General features: G+C 43.3%; 1 protein-coding gene across 1 annotated transcript in view; it reads right to left on the bottom strand.

Annotated features, from left to right (window-relative positions):
* Positions 1–6,609: 6,609 nt before the first annotated feature.
* Positions 6,610–22,927, bottom strand: part of LOC126346522 (uncharacterized) — an 81,277-nt gene continuing 64,959 nt past the window's right edge. Inside the window, exon 4 of the mRNA XM_050002194.1 lies at positions 6,610–7,697. Coding sequence (XP_049858151.1) covers positions 7,441–7,697 — 257 coding nt within the window. The 3' untranslated portion in view covers positions 6,610–7,440. The remainder of the gene's footprint in view (positions 7,698–22,927) is intronic.

Raw genomic sequence — 22,927 nt, 5'->3', positions numbered from 1 at the left:
ATTTCACTTTCATGTACGTCCTCTTCCACTTCCATGATATTGTCCTCAAGTACATCACACTTGTTCAGACCCTCTATATACTCCTTACATCTTTGTACTTTCCCTTGTTTGCTTAGAACTGGGTTTCCATCTCAGCTCTTGATAGTCATACAAGTGGTTCTCTTTTCTCTAAAGGACTCTCTAATTTTTCTGTAGGCTGTATCTATCTTACCCCTAGTGATATGTGCCTCTACATCCTTACATTTGTCCTCTAGCCAATTGTGCTTAGCCATTTTGCACTTCCTGTCGATCTCATTTTTGAGACGTTTGTATTCCTTTTTGCTTATTTCATTTACTGCGTTTTTATATTATCTCCTTTCATCAATTAAATTCAGTATTTCTTCTGTTAGCAAAGGATTTCTACCAACCCTCGTTTTTTTACCTACTTGGTCCTCTGTTGCCTTCACTATTTCATCTCTCAAAGCTACCCACTCTTCTACTGTATTTCTTTCCCCCGTTCTTGTCAATCGTTCCCTAATGCTCTCTCTGAAACTCTCTACAACCTCGGGTTCTTTCAGTTTATCCAGATCGCATGCCCTTAACTTCCCACCTTTTTGCAGTTTCTTCAGTTTTAATCTACAGTTCATAACCATTAGATTGTGGTCAGAGTTCACATCTGCCCCTGGAAATGTCTTACAATTTAAAACCTGGTTCCAAAGTTTCTGTCTTACCATTATATAATCTGTCAAACCTTCCAGTGTCTTGAGGCTTATTCCATGTATACAACCCTCTTTCGTGATTCTTAAACCAAATGTTAGCGTACAGTAAGTATAAAAGTGCAGTGCATTGGCGGGATGTTTAATTTCAGAAATAATTTGCGAATTCAATAGTCCGAGATCCAGAGCGTCAAGAGTGCGCCGAGAATACCACGTTTAAGGCATTACATCTCACCACAGACAAAGTAGTGGCTGACTACCTTCGAGAGCAGCGGCGTTTGCATTAAGCTATCAGTGCTAACAGACAACCAACTCTACATGAAATAAAACAGAAATCAATGTGGGATGTACGGCTAACGTAACTGCTATGTCAGTACTGCTAAATTTTATATTAACGGCGTATAGCAGCAAACGGCCGACGTGAGTGCCTTTCCCAGTAGCACGATATCACTGCCAGTGCCTCCCTGGACTCGTAACCATATCGGCTGAATCCAAGACTGCTGAAAAACCGTGGCCTGGTCATATGAGTCCTGGTTTCAGTTGCTAAGAGCTCAAAAATGGTTCAAATGTCTCTGAGCACTATGGGACTTAACATCTGAGGTCATCAGTCCTTTAGAACTTAGAACTACTTAAACCTAACTAACCAAACGACATCACACACATCCATGCCCGAGGCAGGAATCGAACCTGCCACCGTAGCAGTCGCGTGGTTCGGGACTTAAGCGCCTTGAACCGCTCGGCCACCAGGCCGGCGGCTAAGAGCTTATGGAAGGGTTTGCGTGTCGTGGAGATCCCAGGGAGTCATGGACGGAAACACTGTGCAAACTGGTAGTGGCTCCATAATCGTATGGACTGTGGTTCCGTGGAATAGACTGGATCTTCTGGTGAAACCAAAACGATCATTGATTGGGAATGGTTATATTTGCCTACTTGGAGACCCTCTGCAACCACTCACGGACTTCATGTTCCTAAATAACGATGGGCTTTTTATGGATGACAGTGCACCACGTCATCCGGCCACAGTTACTAGCGACTGGCTTAAGAACATTTTGGGCAGTTAGAGTGAATGTTTTGCCAACCATCAGACATTTATGGGACATAGTCGAGAGGACAGTTCGTGCACAAAATCTTGCCAATACTTTCGCAATTATGAACAGCAATAGAGGCAGCACGGCTCAGTACTTCTGCAGGGAACTTCCAACGACTTGTTGAGTCCACGCCACCTCAAGTTGCTGCACTGCGCAGGATAAAAGGAGGTCCGAAGCGACATTAGAGGTACCCCATAACTTTTCTTAAATCAGTGTACATCTATAGTTGCAGTACTATTGTAGTGACTAGCTTTTTACGACGGTGTATGTTGTGTATTATGTGTTAAAATGAGTATCTGCGACAATTATAACACTTTAACATTCTGTGCTTGCATCCAACAGAAAATCATGTGTGTTACAAGAACAGTTGCAGTGATGGTTGCGTTAGCATGTACATCAGTTAGCAAGTTAGTGACAGTAGGAAGCAAAAACTGTTATAAGTGATTTGAAAAATCATATGTAGTAGCTCAGCAAACATGAAAGTGTTTAAGCAATGTTGTTTGTAGCCTGCTGTAAGCGGGGATGTGAAACCCACGCAATTATAACAACGCACAAATATACTGCATCGTACATATACACTTCTGTTTGTGTATAATACCGTTTAGTGTCTCTGCAGGCTGCATCATCGACAAGACGTACTTTATCTGCTGAAAATCATGCAAACAAATTGACGTATAATATTCATAATAACGGAGCTATCTTTGATGTGAAATGCCGTAAGAAACTTGTTACCAAATACTGAAAGCAAAGGTTACATTTTAAATCCTGTTATCGTATAACTGCTGCAAGCGCAAGTCACGCTAATGCGTCTATATAGAAAATAAGTGGAATAGCAAGAGCATTTTCTGATAAACTAGTATAAATGACTTTAGAAAAGCAGGTAAACATAGTAACACACGAACTGTTAGTGCACAAGCAAGACGTGACACTCAAAGTTACAGTAATTACGTAATAACGACAAATAAACTAAGTTCACTGCAAGTCACAAAGCGTTTAGCAAGTTTGATTAACAGGAAAAATGACCAGACTGACTATACCGTTCGAATTAATTAATTTTGGTCAGATACTGTACCGGATCTCGCATCCAACTACTCTTTCAAAGACAAATAAAACTGGTAACCATACACGTGTTATGAATCCAACGTGCTGAAATCATAGCAGTAGTGTAACGCTAATAAAGGAAAAGTTAATCATATGATGCAAGCATGTTTTCAATGATTAACGACTCGTATGAGAAGCGCATCACCTACACTCATCCCAACTATATGATACCATCTCGCCACAAAGTAATCTCAGCGACCAGCAGCAGCATTCAACGCAAACACGTCTTTTCACTACAGAGTGGAAGACAAGAGAGTTTTATTCAAACGCTGGCCTCCAACGTTTCCTGTGGCAGGCGGGTCTCAATGACCCGTGCCCCCGGAAGCGCAAAGCATACTTCCTGCTGATGTTACGATCAGACTGATTTGCTGTGCCGAGCCATAAGTAGTACGCGAAAGTGACTACGAAATCATTAATCATGTTTCCCTGTAGATACAGTGAGCAGTAGGCAGGCTATAGTAGGCAAACAGTTCAAATCACAACCGTCTGCATATCATGTACAGAACCGTTATTACGCGTTCGTAACTATAAACTTGAGTCAGCTCTTCCATTAAATTCAGAGAAATCATTGGAGGGGGCAGATACACTAAAATAAACCTCTTCAACCCCAGTGAACAATGTAGAATAAAGGAGTAGCGTTTGGAGAAAGTACGTTTGGAACGCGGTGTTCAATGAAATGCGAGATGGATAGTGGGAAAACTTAAAAGGATGAGTTTTGGAGGCCATCGAAAAGTGCTTCTGTAAAAATAATTTGCAACTGAGCTCCCAGACTGAGACGCACTCACCCATTTACTAATTTCGAAGTAGATCTTCGGTGTGTACAAATCTGGTGCAGCATCTCTGAAAAGTTGAAAGGGAAACTGTATCACCACTTTCGTGTGCCGGTGCGGCTCTCAGCTTATTGTTCCTTACGTACCAGGCACTGAAAAAAAACTGTAATGGCAGTTGTGTACCATACGTATTATCCACTCTCATTGACACATATTCGGAAGCCATATTCGGAAATAGGTTAATATATTTGACTCTTCGTAGGGTCTGTTTCACATTCTCACACAATATAGTCGCACTACCCAGTAACAGTGGTTTTGCGCTAATATGTGAAACATATAAATGCTAAGTTTTTGATTGAAAATCAAAAATAAGGATGGAAATAAAATAATGTCGAAGGATAGAGAAACACGGATGGGTATACATAAAGTATAATAAACAGCCAAGGGAAGTTAAAACTGGTACTCCTGGCAATATGTCATTAACATTCTCCTACATGCCGCTTGTGCATTCCACTCTGCATTCGACTGTGACACATAAACACGTAGTGGTTTTGCTTCCAGTCTCGTTCTGGAAGCTTTCTTGGACGACCATTGTACTCTTGAGGTAGAATCTACACTCCTGGAAATGGAAAAAAGAACACATTGACACCGGTGTGTCAGACCCACTATACTTGCTCCGGACACTGCGAGAGGGCTGTACAAGCAATGATCACACGCACGGCACAGCGGACACACCAGGAACCGCGGTGTTGGCCGTCGAATGGCGCTAGCTGTGCAGCATTTGTGCACCGCCGCCGTCAGTGTCAGCCAGTTTGCCGTGGCATACGGAGCTCCATCGCAGTCTTTAACACTGGTAGCATGCCGCGACAGCGTGGACGTGAAGCGTATGTGCAGTTGACGGACTTTGAGCGATGGCGTATAATGGGTATGCGGGAGGCCGGGTGGACGTATCGCCGAATTGCTCAACACGTGGGGCGTGAGGTCTCCACAGTACATCGATGTTGTCGCCAGTGGTCGGCGGAAGGTGCACGTGCCCGTCGACCTGGGACCGGACCGCAGCGACGCACGGATGCACGCCAAGACCGTAGGATCCTACGCAGTGCCGTAGGGGACCGCACCGCCACTTCCCAGCAAATTAGGGACACTGTTGCTCCCGGGGTATCGACGAGGACCATTCGCAACCGTCTCCATGAAGCTGGGCTCCGGTCCCGCACACCGTAGGCCGTCTTCCGCTCACGCCCCAACATCGTGCAGACCGCCTCCAGTGGTGTCGCGACAGGCGTGAATGGACGGACGAATGGAGACTTGTCGTTTTCAGCGATAAGAGTCGCTTCTGCCTTGGTGCCAATGATGGTCGTGTGCGTGTTTTGCGCCGTGCAGGTTAGCGCCACAATCAGGACTGCATACGACCGAGGCACACAGGGCCAACACCCGGCATCATGGTGTGGGGAGCGACCTCCTACACTGGCCGTACACCTCTGGTGATCGTCGAGGGGACACTGAATAGTGCACGGTACATCCAAACCGTCATCGAACCCATCGTTCTACCGTTCCTAGACCGGCAAGGGAACTTGCTGTTCCAGCAGGACAATGCACGTCCGTATGTATCCCGTGCCACCCAACGTGCTCTAGAAGGTGTAAGTCAACTACCCTGGCCAGCAAGATCTCCGGATCTGTCCCCCATTGAGCATGTTTGGGACTGAATGAAGCGTCGTTTCACGCGGTCTGCACGTCCAGCACGAACGCTGGTCCAACTGAGGCGCCAGGTGGAAATGGCATGGCAAGCCGTTCCACAGGACTACATCCAGCATCTCTATGATCGTCTCCATGGGAGAATAGCAGCCTGCATTGCTGCGAAAGGTGGATATACACTGTACTAATGCCGACATTGTGCATGCTTTGTTGCCTGTGTCTATGTGCCTGTGATTCTGTCAGTGTGATCATGTCATGTATCTGACCCCAGGAATGTGTCAATAAAGTTTCCCCTTCCTGGGACAATGAATTCATGGTGTTCTTATTTCAATTTCCAGGAGTGTATATACATAGCCACCTTGACAACTGATTTCTTGGGATCTGTTGGTCATGGAATGTGCTTGACACTTGTCAGACAGACTAAAAAAAAAAAAACTCCCCCCGAACAGACCTCGGAAGACACAACAGAACCGACCGATCGCCATGTCATCCTCAGCCGACAGACGTCACTGAATGTGGATCTGGAGGGACATGTGGTCAGCATACTGCTCCTCTGCCCGTTGTCAGTTTTCGTGGCTGGAGCCGCCACTTTTCATCAAGCAGCTCCCTAGTTGGTCTCACAAAGGCTGAGGGCAGCCCGCTTGCCATGCTTGCCGCCAGTGCTCGGCAGTCCCGGACGGTCACGCAACAAAGAGCCGACAGACAGATGAAGGAAACATTCGAAACTACCGATGTAGGATGCTAATTGCCACATGTCTTTCCAATTCAACACGGAAGACGAGAGAGTGCCTCTTTAAAACCCAGACTCCAGCGTCTCTTGGTTGTGGGTAGAGAGCCTGTATAGGGAGAGAGTGGCCAACCGGACGATACGGCGGCCATTTTTCTGCTAAACTGCGGGCGGGACTTTTGAATGGCCAGTAGTGGAGTAGTGGAGTACACACTCACCGAATCAAAAGCATAAGACAATATGGCGAAATCATTTGTTACATGCCTTTCTTTACAGCTGTAATATACTCATAGTAGCCTACTACGTACAGCACAGGAAAATTTGATACAGTGGCTGTAAAAATTATTCGTTACTTGCATTTATCTCCTTCAAAGTTCGTTTACTAGACATATTGCAATGAAAGTAACGTAAAAAAAACAGTGTATAGCATTTGTTTTGTATCGGAAGTCCATAACGCTAAAAATTTAACGTACCTGTATTACGTCAGATGAATGAAAGTCTTGAGCACACACTACAGTGACCACAGCAAGAGCACATTATGGATAGCAGAATTTTAATGTTAACTGGTATTAAAACTCAAAAGATTTCTCTGTGTATCCAAGTTTGGTGTATTATCTCCTGTTATTAAAATTCAACGCCTTACGTACATTATAGACTCTATTATTCATTGTTGAACATATATTTAATTTTTATGAATAAATTTGAAATCGCCATTAAATTAACTTTTGAATGTAAACATTATATGATGAGCACACAGTACCTGTGTCTAATCAGCAGAATAAATTCTGCTACTAGTCGCTTATATTTTATTATATCCCTGTCTCCAACCAAAGCTGCTGACACTATCAGAAAATGAGAGACAGGGAGTGAACACATCACACTAACGTCTGATAATATTTCAAGTTAATTTTAAAATGCCTGTTAGTGTTCAGAGTCTGTTAATCACATTTAATTAACATTGTCGAGCAACCAAAATACTTTTTGCGTTTACACACGATTTTCAGACAACTCACTTGATGATAGATATTTGTAGCTCCGAATCTCTTCATGGATACCTGGACTAAGACATTAGTTGCTCAAATTAACTACCGAACAATAAGAATTAAACGACTTTATACTGAAAACGAAGATTATGTATAAATTAACACTCTGTCATCTGCTGTCATACAGCATATATATTAATTTTTTATCTCACAATACCTTGCTTTTCAGTGAAACTTTGACCTGCATCGATAACACAGGCATTTAAATTAAAATTCATGCACAAATGAATATTAATTACTCCTGGTATGAAGTTACCAGGACTGATATTGGCGAGTATATATATTCTGTCCGCCATGTTTGCACAGCAGGAACAGCGTCTGCTTCTAATAATCGCCGAAGTCAAGTTTCCCGTCGACGACCAACGATGAGGCAGTCGTCGTGGTGGTGGTCGTAGTGCGGCTGGGAGCTACGGGCCTGGGAGGCGGCTGCGGGGGCTGGGGGCGGTAGTGCGGTAGCTGCACGGGCGGCAGCCAGGGGCGGGGGGCGATGGCCACGACGGGCGGCCACCAGAAGGTGCGGTCCTGCAGCGGCGGCGCCGGCCTCACCAAGCCACCGCCACCCCGACGGTGGAACTGCGGACCTGCCGGACACAGCCACGTCACTCACTGCCAACATTCAAGGAACTGTTGCCATGGATACCTCATGTATTTGTTTATCTGTCCGACGTTGAAGCACAAACATTCAGAACAATCTATATTAAAAGTTTCAATTCATTTACACTATGAGTTTATTTAATTAATTCATTCATTTTTTAAAAAGCTCTGATAGATCAAGGAATGTGGACAACAGTGAAAAACTGAAAATTTTAGCGACATCTTCCAGCTACTTCTGCATAGTGGCCGCTCAGACTTTGACATTTGTCGTAGTGTGGTACCAATTTTTCAATGCCCTAGTCGTGGAAGGCTAATCCCCTACGCCGGTCTGCATCTCGGCTGTCCCGAAATGCTGTATTCATATCCAGCGGTTAATGCGCGCGAAAAGACAAAACTGAAATGTAAGATCTTCATATGTTTTCTGCTATTGTAAATAATTCACCTTTACTGTACTGCGGCAAAGATGAATGACCGCTCTGCACGATTAGTAAATAAGATACCTGACTCTATGTTTAGGTTTATCTGTGGTTCGCTTGTTCGCCTGTCAGTTGTGCAGCGCTGGGTAATTCTTAATTGAGGCATAACAGCGAACAGTTGAGTTTTTAGAGAACGCGATTTAATATTTGTGAATCTGATAGAAATTATCTGGAATACTTTAATATGGAGATGAAAACTTGTTTGTAGACATGTCTTATTGATTCTATGGATGGAGAAGATTTTTGAAGGAATCTTTCAAGGTAAACAATGCATGAGCAAGAATGAATTTTTTATATGTCATATTTATTAACTGAAGGATTCATAATTATTGCTAATTTGATCTCTTCGTTTTCATTATGTCACAAACAGCGCAGTTAGTGTAAATATCTGCAATTTTTGTGTTGAGATAATTTCATAATTGATAAGTCTTGTTATGTTGTACAGTTTTTTTTTTTACAATAATCATAGTTTAATATTTCAAGGACACTTTCCTTTAAAGTAAAACTCGCCTCCATTATTAGTAGTAACGTTTTGTATGTTTTTGTCGTCTGTGCATCATACCTTTGTTGTGTACATAGTTACGCGTAGTCGGCGCGTACACAACTTTCCCACTAGAGCGCGCCCCGCTAAGCACAACAGCGCAGACGCAGCACTCGTCCATCTCCACTTTACAAGATGGCGCTGCCTTAGGGATGGACCACATTCTGCTTCCGCTCATCTGCGTATTAATATGTAACGCAGACAATGAGATTGCTGCTAATGTAGAACCTTTTCTCCTCGCGGATCACACTCGCGCAATGATACCTTAATGCGCGAGGTATTATAATGAGTTTACAGACCTCCGATTAGTCAGTCTGCATTTGTCTGCACCAGTCTATAGTTAAGTTTCAGTCTGTGCCTAATGAGATTACCATATTCCTGTACATAGCCATGAAGATAAATGAATAGACGCGTTGTCAAGTATCAGAGATATGTGAGAATAAGATTAACGTACCAAGACCAAAGGAACTTCAGATTGTCAATTGTAAACAGCATCCAGAATCAAGTTACGTAATGTCTGTGCTTGTTATTATTTTAATAAATGTGTGTGAAAATTAATCAAGTTCTGTTTACAGTTGGTCACCGTCAATCTGCTACTCTAAGCGTGCAAGTGGCATTTCTATCGTCTGACCTAACGGCAGAAGATAAACACGCCACGATAAGACCACGAGACATATTGCTGACACTCGCCTACTTCGTTAAAGCGACAAGTCAAATAATCTGATGGTGTGTGCAACGAAGGTCTTACAGTATGCACACCACAACCTTACACAACACGAAGCCACAGGTTGTTCCTGACAAGCACAGACAAATTTTGTAGTGAGTTGTTTATTTTCCTTCAGCTGCGGCATCTGTTGATTTCTATTTGTTTTCGAGATAATAAGTACACCAACACGAAGCAGCATACTGAGTATGAGGTAAGCTAATCTTATTTCAGGGCAATACGGTGATGTATTGTTTGTAGGGCGCTCAACTGCACAGTCATCAGCTCCCGTGCAAAGTCCCAGTTTTTACACAGTCTAATATTTTTGCATTTCAATGTACCCACTGTCACGAATGGCCGTCATGCTGAAACGATGACAACACAAACACCAAGTCAGATAATGCACTTTATATTACACAACTTGGATAATATACTTCAGTATTGGGTTTTAGTAAAATAGTTTTCACTGAGCATACAATTAGTTTCTTTTGGTATTACATTAGATTAATTTCAATTATTTCAAATTCGGCGTTTCATTAAGATTAAATTATTATTTCACGACCCTATTCACATACGCAATGACGGCCAACCAGCAGTCAATATTGCTCAAGAGTTAAATACGATATCTAAAGCTCATGTTACGTGAATAGAAGGTTTTTGAGAAAAGAATGTTCGGTATTTCCATACGCAGTAAAATTTTTTATAGAAAACTTACGCCAAGTCGCTGCACTTGCAAGCCGTAGCTGAGAATTTTCGTGAAGATGGAAACACATGAGAGTTACGGTATGTGGGCTGCATGAAATCAGGTTCAATTCCTCAAAGGGACCTCACACTTGGCAGGAGACTGTATTTTCTATGCGTTTTTATGTGCTCATTGTGCTCTTAGTACAGAAAAGTGCGACGTGACGCTATAGGTTGGCATACTGGCATACAAGGAACATTGCGCTACACATCTGCGCAAAGGCAAAGCTTCACCGGATTTTTCACTGAGGTTTTAATTTCGCGAAAATCGAAGGTCGAAAAAGAAATAGCCCTCGTACATACAATTTCAACAGATTGAACTGCCTCTTTACTTCTGGTGAAACTGAATGACGAATTGGGATCGTGTGTGTTGATGTTCCGTGATCTCGTGATCTCGTCTGGGTGTTCATAGATCGTCGTAGGTCAGTTTCATCATTTTTATACCAATTTTTTCTGTTACTGGCCTTCTTAAGTATGCAATGTGGTACGGCGATGAGCGAGAATTTGTATTATCCAGAATTGGTCTTAAGGAGCCTGTCCAATGTGTCATGTCTCATTCATAGCTGCACCAACCAAATGATCACGAACAGACTTTCTGCAAACTGCCAAGCAGCATCCAGGAAGAGCCACTCGAAGGACGCTGGGATTTCACTACGCGTGACGTTTACCAGTTTCGCTATAATATTATTCGGTATACTGGCAACAAAGAAATTGATGACCACTTTCAGACACACGCTATTCTCTGAACTGCGACGATCTAATCAGTATAGGTACTTTATTTGACATTGCTACTAATTTTTGTTTCGTTGTGTACAATATTTTTGATAGCCACTGGTAGCACCATGAATGCCATTACAGTTGTCCACTGTAGATTTCAGTACTTTGTTAAAAGTCCTGTGACAGGGAGAAATAATGAGGAAATAAAACATTTGATCCAATGATAGTGGGTCTGTAGCTACTTGGCAGCACCATACGCGTACAGAGTAGGTTTTAAAAAAGTGTTGCGTGTTTCTACAGTATTGATCAAATCTAGAAGAAAACATTCCTATAGTGATATGTCCAGAAACTAATTGCCGTTGAGATGTGGGTCAATGTACTGGCGACGAGTAATGTGTAGTTTTGAGTGGTGAAGGGCGTCGTACTGTTGTCATTATGCATGTCTGACTGGTTGCCATTTGCAGGACATTGATGATGGCTCTGATATCAGTCATAGCAGTGTAGCTGAGACTTTGTTGCTATTGCTCTACGTTAGCATAACCAGATTAGCGATTCTGTGCAGTGTAAACAGTTCACTGGAGACCTGGTATTCCATACGGAAATCGACAGACGCAGTAATCTGTTAAGGGTTCGCCGATGATACTAAACACCAGGCCCGTGAAGTGCCTGCCTAACGACGTCCAAAGCGGCCATTCCGTCTGAAAGCATCAATCAACAGGCTACTCCAGTTACTAGCATACACTAGATCATTCACAGCAAAGACAACAGACCGCACAGTTCACACGCCACAAGTGGAGGAACAGGTTTTGTGACATGTAGACGATGATCATGAAGCAAACGTGCAGGAGAATTTAAGCTGCTGTAGGTATCAACCATACTCTTCCGTGGCCAGTTCTGTATGAGCAGTTGCATTATCTGTATCATAAAGAACACGTGCAGGATCTTCGGACAGCAGATCACAATTCTGGATTACAGTCCTGTCAAGGGCTTTTTCAATAGATTGCTGACGATCCGCAATTCACATCCTACATTTAATTTGCAGATCAGTTTGGATTCCCAGAAAAGATAGCTCAGTAAGTTTTTAAGTATAATGTTTAGGATTTTTTTATTGGTAACGCCAAAGCCACGTAGCGCTCTGTAAGAAACTCACTGGCTGTGCTGTGTGCAGTCTGTGGCTGGTTTGCATTGTTGTCTGCCATTGTAGTGTTGGGCAGCGGCAGCTGGATGTTAACAGCGCGTAGCGTTGCGCAGTTGGAGGTGAGCCACCAGCAGTGGTGGAAGTGGGGAGAGAGATGGCGGACTTTTGAAATTTGTAAGAATTGGTGTCACGAACTGATATATATATATATATATATATATATATATATATATATATATATATATATATATATATATATATAATGACTATTAAGGTAAATATATTGTTTGTTCTGTATTAAAATCTTTCATTTGCTAACTAAGCCTATTAGTAGTTAGTGCCTTCAGTAGTTTGAATCTTTTATTTAGCTGGCAGTAGTGGCGCTCGCTGTATTGCAGTAGCTTGAGTAACGAAGATTTTTGTGAGGTAAGTGATCTGTGAAACATATAGGTTAATGTTAGTCAGGGCCATTCTTTCGTAGGGATTTTTGGAAGTCAGATTGCGTTGCGCTAAAAATATTGTGTGTCAGCTTAAGCACAGCCTTGTATAATTGTTCTAAGGGGACGTTTCATATGGCGACCCTGCCAGGAGTGCGGGAGCGTAGGCAAATGCAAGTCCTCTAGCAATCTTGGAGGCGAGGCATCAGAGTCACTTCATCATCAGTGAATGGGAAATGTTGGTGGCAGGAGTCACAGGGACATAAACTGTGTGAAATATGTTAACTGATCTTGTGTATCCCCTGAACCATGGAGACATTGAGATAGTAGACTGTTCTCTCTGGCGCCACTGGTTCAAACAGTTCAAATGGCTCTGAGCACTAAGGGACTTAACAGCAGTGGTCATCAGTCCCCTAGAACTTAGAACTATTTAAACCTAACTAACCTAAGGACATCACACACATCCATGCCTGAGGCAGGACTAGAGCCTGCGACCGTAGCAGTCGCGCGGTTCCGGACTGCGCTGGCGCCACTGGCTCAGGTGTAGTATCGACTATCCCTCTTGCGGCTCCATTGTCAATATCTATGAGGACGAGTTGGTATCTGTGGGTTGTGTCCTTAGAAGGTCTCTGCTTGCCGATATATACACAGGGTTTGCTGACCGGAGAAGGAGGCAAGAAGCTGGCGGATTGGCGTTAGCGTCGCGGCAAGAGGTGGTCACAAGGTCCGAGCGGCCGAAGCCACGAGCTGCGCAAGGTGGGTTTGTACACAGCGAGGGTACGGGAGTACCTCACCGGAGTCAGCGTCGGCTGCAAGCAGCAGGCCGACATCCCTTCGGTTGGTTGGCAACATTCGTGTCGGACGACCGCACGTGGCCTGGCTGCCCTATCATCGGCATCACTCAATAACCGTAGCGACGCACCGTGGTCCATGGAACTGCTTGTTGATAGAGGGGAGTAATTTCTGTAAGCCTTCTGGTGATTTGTTTCATTGTCCATCTGCCCTCCTTGTTATTTTCTGGTTTGTACCTGACCCTCAGAGCTTTACTCCGTCGGCTCTTTGTTCGTAAATATAGGCAGTAGTATTACACAGCCTGCATCTCGTGGTCGTGCGGTAGCGTTCTGGCTTCCCACGCCCGGGTTCCCGGATTCGATTCCCGGCGGGGTCAGGGATTTTCTCTGCCTCGTGATGGCTGGGTGTTGTGTGATGTCCTTAGGTTAGTTAGGTTTAAGTAGTTCTAAGTTCTAGGGGACTGATGACCATAGATGTTAAGTCCCATAGTGCTCAGAGCCATTTGAACCATTTTTTTAGTATTGCACTAAGACGCTAGTTGTCGTTTGAAAATTTGTCCCACAATTATATTGCCTTTCCTTTCTGGTTCGTTCCCTATCATTAATGTTCTAATTAATCAGATCTTGGTCATAAATGCAGCCGGAACAATTACAACTAGGCAGAGGCTGCTGTGAAACAAAGAGGGACCTTGTGGTTAGATTTACCTGATAACCGGTTAAGTTCTTTGATTGTAATTGCATTTCTCAGCCATCAGTTATAATGTGAATAACCTGTTGTACTAAGCTGTTCGTTTCTGTGTTTCAAAGACAGAGTCATTATTGGCGTATTTTAGGTGGAGCTTGTGGTTCCGCCGAGTGAGTGCTCTTGTAATAAGTGTTCACAAGTAATGTTTTTAGATGTTCCTTCAGAGCGGTCATAATAACTGACAATCAGTTTAACTTTGAAAATATTAAGAGCCAAATGTCACCAGGGCTTTAGTCAAAATAAAGTTGGGTAAGGGACGAGTTGGTATCTAGTCGCACCTTGGTGACCGACTGATATTAAGAGGTTGGTTGCTTTGAAGTAAGGCTTATCATTGTCATATTGTTTCCTAGACTGTTTAACCTTTAAGCACAGGTGCGCATCTTAACCTCGAACCTTACGACGTACAGCTTTCAAATTAAAGGTTAAGTCATCTGTTTCGAGTAATTGGATCATTCTTGTCATCTATGGTGCTTATGTAGTTTTCATGTGTTGCAGAAAGTAATTTAATAAGACAGACTGTGTCCAGAGCGGTAGTAAACACCGCTGTTTCACCCGATAACGGGCGGGCTGCTAGTTCGGCCATCTTGTAATCATTGTCATATTGCTTGTTGTTTTGCAATACAGCACTTCAGATGCAAGGATTAAAAGCTTATTCAACTTACGGCTAAAGGTCAAAAGAATATTGCAAATTTGTTCATTTTGTTAAAGAAAATTTTATTGTTAAATGCTTCGATTATCCGTAAACCACAGTTTCTATCTTGTTAAATAAACAGTTTGTTTGAAAAGAAAGTTATATTGGTGGATCCTCCCTTCCACGTTTCCCTTAATTCCAGTAAGTACCACGTATTATCACCGATTACTGCGCAGTCAGTTACTAGCACTATTGGAGAATGCTACCCATGCAGAAAGACGACTGTGGTTTATACACAACGGGACACTACCACATTTTCTGCGGATCATTTGTTTCCGATCGTTATAGGAACTTTTCTTCTAGTTACGACAAATTCTGCCCCTTAAAAAAAAAAGACACTTTTCTTAAACACCCCGTACATTGCAAGGTGGAATTTGAATTCGATTGTGACTGCCCAGAACACTATCAGTCACAGGAAGCATTGTAAATACAATAAGGCTGAATACCGAATTAAATGATAGTCTAGATCAAAGAGTAAAGAAATTTTAAGTCCATTTTGGTTGTTAATTAGCTGTCTACAGATCCTTTAGCAAATACAGCGTGCTAGTTCGTATCTGTTAACTGATGTCGCCATATTTTTTATAACATTATAGCAGGTGTTGATGGCACGAGAGCAATTTTGAACGACATAAGTTATTGCTGTCTAATCTCCACCAAAAGGGTTTGTCATTCAAGACATTTCGTTTCGTACAGAATACGATGCGGCGAGAGTGATGCATGTATAGAACCACTGGATAGAGTATGGCCTCACACAGTCTGCCTCCACAGTATCAGCGCTTTCAGAGTCCCAGATTTTGAGCCTTGGGTAACTCAATACGCCTCCGTTTCAGACAGCAACTTGTGCCAGATAATGTATAAGCCTTCTTCGGAAAACGACGAGTTCCACTGCTTCTCTGGCTGGGACTCGCCTAAAATATCTCCCATCAAAGAAATCCGCAACGTGGTTAATCACCAGCTTGCTCGTCAGGGCCTTCCAGCCATTGTTGTACTGAGGCATATCCGACCCTCCTTGGTTCCATGCTACGACGTTCAGAAGATCTGATCGCAGCTTGTGGGTCTTCACTTTATACTGAAATCTCGGAGACCGTGTACAGTTCTCTAAACCGCTTGATTTGTGTTTTACGTCATCGGTGGTAGAAATTTATAATAAGTTGTTTGGTATTGAAATTTTCACGATCCTTGCCAAACAATTTGTGTCTCAAACAAATCTGAGGCGAACTTTTATTTGATTCCTAGTTAATTCTACTCATTTTTTATGTACGTACATTTCTATTATGTCGTACAATTATAACCTGTCATCGCCAACAATTACTAGCTACTTTACACACTTCCGTCTTTTTAAGTTAAAATTTGTCGTTAACATTCCTGCATTCTTTTAATTTTATTCTCCACTTCATTTCTAGGGAAATATTAGAGTACCTGTTTTTGCACCTTTATACTTACCTTTTTTGATATCAAACTGGTTATCAAGAACTATTTCTTCGATTTTCCTCTCTAGTTGATCTGTATATTTTTCTAGTGGACAAGTTGTAGTGTGTAACAAATTGATAGTGAAAAATTCTCATTCGAGTGATTGCAGTTTCTTTGAAACACACAATGCCGTTCAGTAAATTGTTGATTTCTTACTAGCATTATAGGAGATCGGAGTGAATGGACTTCTAGCTTCTGAACGTAATAGGGATTTATCTTTAGAGCCAGCAGCGTAATATATGTCTGATAACGACATGGTTGTTAGAGTAGGTACACCAAATAGCTGCTTATAATAACTAATCTTTATTTACGACAGTCTGTTTCGGCTTAATCGCCATTTTCAAGTACCTGCAATTACAATTTTGGTGAGAATAGGTGTGGATGCCAGTGTCATTCGTATTAAAGTAGCAATATTGTACTCACGTCTAGACTGATGTGGCGTCCATATTGCGTCGTTAATGGGCTCTTTTTGTAACTGTCATGGCTTTATTAAGATCGTAAATGGTGTCAACACGATGTAATTAAATTTTAGTTACGACGTGAGAGCAGTTTGACAGTTCCACTCTTACGACGCTGTATGTTTAAGAAGATTGTCCATATGAACAGCGATGTTATTTTATTAACTGAAATTTGCTACGATTATCTTTGGTTGTTGGATATGTTACTTCCGATTTATCCATTTTCGTGTTACAAAAGTTCAATAAAGTTCATAAGGTAGTACTTGTGTCTAAATTCTGTATGCTCGTTTAATATTGTTTGTGGGCATTTTATGGTGTACTTGTAAATTTATAATTCCTAAGGAATGTTCATTGCAAAATCTTTTGGTATTCTGTGCAGAATCTGTAGTGAATTTTCGATCGTATCAGCAGTGTCATTTTGACTTTTCAAATGTAGAAAGAAGCTCGATTGATTATATTCGCTCTCTCTAGTATGTTCTTTATTTCTCACGTTAAAATTTCTTCCTGTTTGGCCAATGTAAAACCTATTACAGCTACAACATGTGATTTTGTATATGCCGGGTTACCATATTTCGATGTTATAGTGGTGGCGGAACGCAATTTTATTGAAAGATTGTTAGTGGTTCGAAGGCTAGTTGAATATTTGTGGCTTTAAAAAGTGCATTAATTCTGTTGGAGACTCTACCAAGGTAGACTGCTGGTACGTATATTATTTTGTGCGTTGGTGATGTTTCCCTAGCTGGGCATATCTCGCTATTTGATGTATCTACTCCAACAACAAGGGATTTAGTAATTCCGAAGATATATCTTCTATTTACGGTCCTATGTCTTTAATTGGTACCTGATGACTTGTATAAAATTAGCCCAATCAGTTATCTAGTAAACTGTTGCTACTTGCTCTCTCCCTTTCAGTTTCATATTTCCTGAGAAAACTCTCTTCTTCCATCGCTATAGTGGGCAGGTCTTCATTCTCCTTGTGGCATGTTGTGTTCGTGCCGCTGTAACTCTTCTCGTGTTACCGTTCTGAATTTTCTGATGATCGTACTTCAGAGCAACCTACGCTACTGCCTTCTTTCGAATTTCTTTATAATTTTGAATTTAACCTCTCGTTTACGAAAGGCCACATAGTATCTCAAGTCTTTCATTATGTTCCACATCTATTGTATTTTGCTATTCTAGCATTAGGTAGCGCAGCCAAAGGCTTCGAAATATTCTTCCACTTTCACAGCTCATTCTCTATTCAGGTCACTAAATAAAAGCCTAAACAAATTTAGTGAATTACAACGACAGACGGTTAAGATGATTCACTTTTTGTCTAAAAGTATTCTTTTTTCCTCAAGTGAGGCGTCCAAATATTAAGCCATTTTACGTCAGTATACTACAACATGTGATGTTACTTTGTGGCATTGGTGCTGAATGTGGACAATATACTAATCATAGCAGTATATGCATTCGACTTTTGCTGGTGGCTTTTTTATCTCTGCCTACCACTAGATTTTACATCTTCACAGTCAGAAATCGTCTTCTGTCACTAGCTAAAAAAAGTCATAACACCAAAAAATAGTTAATGTAGAGTAATGAAGTTTTGGAAACACATTTTTACAGGTATTTTTTTTAAGTGATTAACATTGGAAGATCACAGGTTAACGAAAGGGTGTGATAAGCCTTTGCAAATATGAAATGCTGGTACATTAATAACCGGTGTGACCACCAGAATGCCGCCCAGAGTGGCCGAGCGGTTCTCGGCGCTACAGTCTGGAACTGCGCGACCGCTACGTCGCAGGTTCGAATCCTTCCTCGGGCATGGATGTTTGTGATGTCTTTAGGTTGGTTAGGTTTAAGTAGTTCTAAGTTCTAGGGGACTGATGACCTCAGAAGCTAAGTCCCATAGTGCTCAGAGCCATTTGAACCATTTTTGAACCACCAGAATGTACCATGCCTGTTGCACTTGGTCGGTCAACACAGGAACGGTTAATTCTGTTTGTGGATGATGCTGGAGTTGCTACCCGGTGACGTAACGTTTGTGCTCGACTGCACACAGATCTGGTAATCGAGCAGGCCAAGGCTAGATGTCGACATTGTGTAGAGTATGTTGGGTTAAGCAGTGTTATGTGGGCGAGCTTTATCCTGTTGGAAAACACCCTCTGAATAGCTGCTCATGAATGGAGTCAAAACAAGTCGAATCACCAGATTGACGTACAAATTTGCAGTCAGTGTGCGTGGGATAACAACGAGAGCGGTCCTGCTCTCATACGAAAGCGCACCCACGACCATAAAGCCAAGTTTAGGTCTAGTGTGTTTAGCACGCAGAAAGACTAGTTGCAGACCCTCTACATTTTCCTTCGATCCAACACACGGCTATCACTAGCACAGAGGCAGAGCCAGCCATCACCGCAAAACGCACCAGGCTCACACCATGCTCTCCAGTGAGCTCTCGCTTGACATCACTTTGCAAATACACTCCTGGAAAAAAAAAGAACACATTGACACCGGTGTGTCAGACCCACCATACTTGCTCCGGACACTGCGAGAGGGCTGTACAAGCAATGATCACACGCACGGCACAGCGGACACACCAGGAAGCGCGGTGTTGGCCGTCGAATGGCGCTAGCTGCGCAGCATTTGTGCACCGCCGCCGTCAGTGTCAGCCAGTTTGCCGTGGCATACGGAGCTCCATCGCAGTCTTTAACACTGGCAGCATGCCGCGACAGCGTGGACGTGAACCGTATGTGCAGTTGACGGACTTTGAGCGAGGACGTATAGTTGGCATGCGGGAGACCGGGTGGACGTACCTCCGAATTGCTCAACACGTGGGGCGTGAGGTCTCCACAGTACGTCGATGTTGTCGCCAGTGGTCGGCGGAAGGTGCACGTGCCCGTCGACCTGGGACCGGACCGCAGCGACGCACGGATGCACGCCAAGACCGTAGGATCCTACGCAGTGCCGTAGGGGACCGCACCGCCACTTCCCAGCAAATTAGGGACACTGTTGTTCCTTCGCAACCGTCTCCATGAAGCTGGGCTACGGTCCCGCACACCGTTAGGCCGTCTTCCGTTCACGCCCCAATATCGTGCAGCCCGCCTCTAGTGGTGTCGCGACAGGCGTGAATGGAGGGACGAATGGAGACGTGTCGTCTTCAGCGATGAGAGTCGCTTCTACCTTAGTGCCAATGATGGTCGTATGCGTGTTTGGCGCCGTGCAGGCGAGCGCCACAATCAGGACTGCATACGACCGAGGCACACAGGGCCAACACCCGGCATCATGGTACGGGGAGCGATTTCCTACACTGGCCGTACACCTCTGGTGATCGTCGAGGGGACACTGAATAGTGCACGGTACATCCAAACCGTCATCGAACCCATCGTTCTACCATTCCTAGACCGGCAAGGGAACTTGCTGTTCCAACAGGACAATGCACGTCCGTATGTATCCCGTGCCACCCAACGTGCTCTAGAAGGTGTAAGTCAACTACCCTGGCCAGCAAGATCTCCGGATCTGTCCCCCATTGAGCATGTTTGGGACTGGATGAAGCGTCGTCTCACGCGGTCTGCGCGTCCAGCACGAACGCTGGTCCAACTGAGGTGCCAGGTGGAAAAGGAATGGCAAGCCGTTCCACAGTACTACATCCAGCATCTCTACGATCGTCTCCATGGGAGAATAGCAGCCTGCATTGCTGCGAAAGGTGGATATACACTGTACTAGTGCCGACATTGTGCATGCTCTGTTGCCTGTGTCTATGTGCCTGTGGTTCTGTCAGTGTGATCATGTGATGTATCTGACCCCAGGAATGTGTCAATAAAGTTTCCCCTTCCTGGGACAATGAATTCACGGTGTTCTTATTTCAATTTAAAGGAGTGTAGTTTGGGGTCAGTGGAATGCATGCTACAGAGCATCTCTCTTGGAGTTCTCCTTGAAGTAACCGATTTGTTAAAGTTCGTTGTGTAACCGTGGTGCCAACTGCTGCTCGCATTGCTGCTGCAGATGCAGAGCGAAGCGCCAGAGACATACGCAGAACACGATGGTCTTCCCTCTCGATAGTGTTACGTGGACGTCCGGAGCCCTGTGTTCCTGCACTCGTACATTCTCATGATAACCGCTAGCCAGCAGTGCAGTGGCTACTTTCCTGGCAAGTCTTTCTGCAGTATCGGAGGAACATCCAGCTTCCCGTAGCCCTATTACACGATCCCATTTGAACCCAGTGAGGTGTTGATAATGGTATCTTTGTCGCTTTAAAGGCATTCTTGACGATCATCAACTCACTACACCCAATCTTAAAGGTAACTAACGCTTACGACCGGTACAGCGTGTATTTAAAGCAAACGTGATTTTCATCCTCATAGTGGCGCAACTAGTGCCTCTCTTATGCGAGTGGCGCGAAATCTGAATAGACATCATGTTTCAAATGTAGAAACAGACCTACTAATTTTCGTGTACGTCGCACAACTCCTTGGTATTGCGATTTTTGTTTTTTGATTCAGTATTTTTCGTGTCTGATGATCCCTTCCTATGAGTATAGGTGACTGAAAATTCTCTCCTTCCTTCTCATCCATACTCAGTTCTCGCTGTGATTTCTGAATGACCAGGGGAGGGCGTCACAAAAGTATTTGGCATTTCCCCCTCTTTTACTCCCTCTGAGAATACCTGTTGCAACTACTACTGCAGAGCAACCTACTACTCATCAATCTACTAGCTTCCCGAATTTTCACTTACGGTCAGAGTTCACCATAAAACATCAAGAAAAATAATTTCGTATGTGACTACCTGAGTTCAAAGAAATACAATATACTGCAATCACACTTCCTATTCTACGCAACACATACAGAAAGATTTCCTGGAGCTAAACTGCGACTAGATAAGAAACAAGTTGTGGTTAATACGCAGTTGGTTCACAAAATATGTAATATACTACACAGAGATTGTGTTAACTACCTGAACTTATTAACAGCAGTTTCCCACATTAATAAAATGCTGAATTGTTCATTGCTATGCGAACTTTCTTTAGTCATATAGTAGATATTCACTGCATACGTTTCTTATGTATAGTTTTAATTAGATATTTCCCAGTATTTCATCCATAGTGTCACAGTTTACAAGTAAGTGTAAGTCGTAAATTATTATTTTAGTACTCTGGGGAACCGAAAAATTGGTTGTATAGAGGTGTTAAATACATCCTCTAGATTGTTCAGATAACTTACGGGTTTGCTGCCGGGTGACGTCGTCGAACACCGCCGATATTTCGACGGAACCACACCCTGCCATTCTCAAGGCACACATGTTTCGACATGTGCTGACTTCCACTTACTTTTTATTCAATGGTCAGTACTACGAACAGACCGATGGAGTTGCAATGGGAAGCCCGTTGTCACGTATTGTGGCCAATTTGTTTATGGAGGGCTTTGAGGAACGTGCATTGGAGTCATCGACCTTGAAACCTGCGTGTTTTTTCACATATGTAGACGATACTTTTGTTGTTTGGCCTCATGGTAGTGAGAATTTAAACCGGTTTTTCGAACATTCAATCCCCCCGAATATTCAGTTCACTAAGGAGGTGGAAAAGAATGGATGCCTTCCCTTCTTTGATGTGTTGGTCAAAAGGAAGACTGATGGTACGTTGGGACATTCTGTTTATAGCAAGCCCACCCACACTGACTTGTATCTGCACGCTGATAGTTGTCACCATCCGGCTCAGCGTGAAGGAGTACTTCGCACCTTGGTTCACAGGGCCCACGTTATCTCAGACCCTGAAAGTTTGGCGTTGCGCCATCAGCCTTCTGTGCACCGGGGGAGTGACGATAGCAACGAAGTGGCACCTAAGTCTACGGCCTTTTTGCCTTACGCAGGAAGCATTTCCAACAGGATTGGCCGTATTTTGCGGAAATATGATGTGAAATGTGTTTTTCGACCACCTTCTAAGATTAAGGCCCTGTTGGCGTCTGTAAAAGATGATTTTAGTTTGCGTAAGGCTGGTGGCTATCGTATTCCTTGCAGTTGTGGCATGTCATATATTGGTCAGACAATCAGGACTGTGGAAGACCGGTGTATTGAACATAAGCGTCACACACGCTATTGCAGAACATTGCCTTGACACTGGTCATCCTATGGTATACAACAACACGGAGATTCTGGCTTGCACGTCCAGCTATTGGGATAGTGTTATTAAAGAAGCTGTTGAAATCAGACTATCAAGCAACCTTATTAACAGAGATGGTGGATTTTGTTTAAATACTGCTTCGAATCCGGCTCCGTCTCTCATAAAAAAAAAAAAAAAAACAGAGGGACAGAATTAGTGCTACGTCCCTGTTGATTAAT

The sequence above is a fragment of the Schistocerca gregaria genome, chromosome 1 (assembly GCF_023897955.1).
Source record: "Schistocerca gregaria isolate iqSchGreg1 chromosome 1, iqSchGreg1.2, whole genome shotgun sequence".
NCBI lineage: Eukaryota > Metazoa > Arthropoda > Insecta > Orthoptera > Acrididae > Schistocerca > Schistocerca gregaria.
Note: the sequence above shows the minus strand (reverse complement) of the source record. Positions and strands in the feature narration are given on the sequence as shown.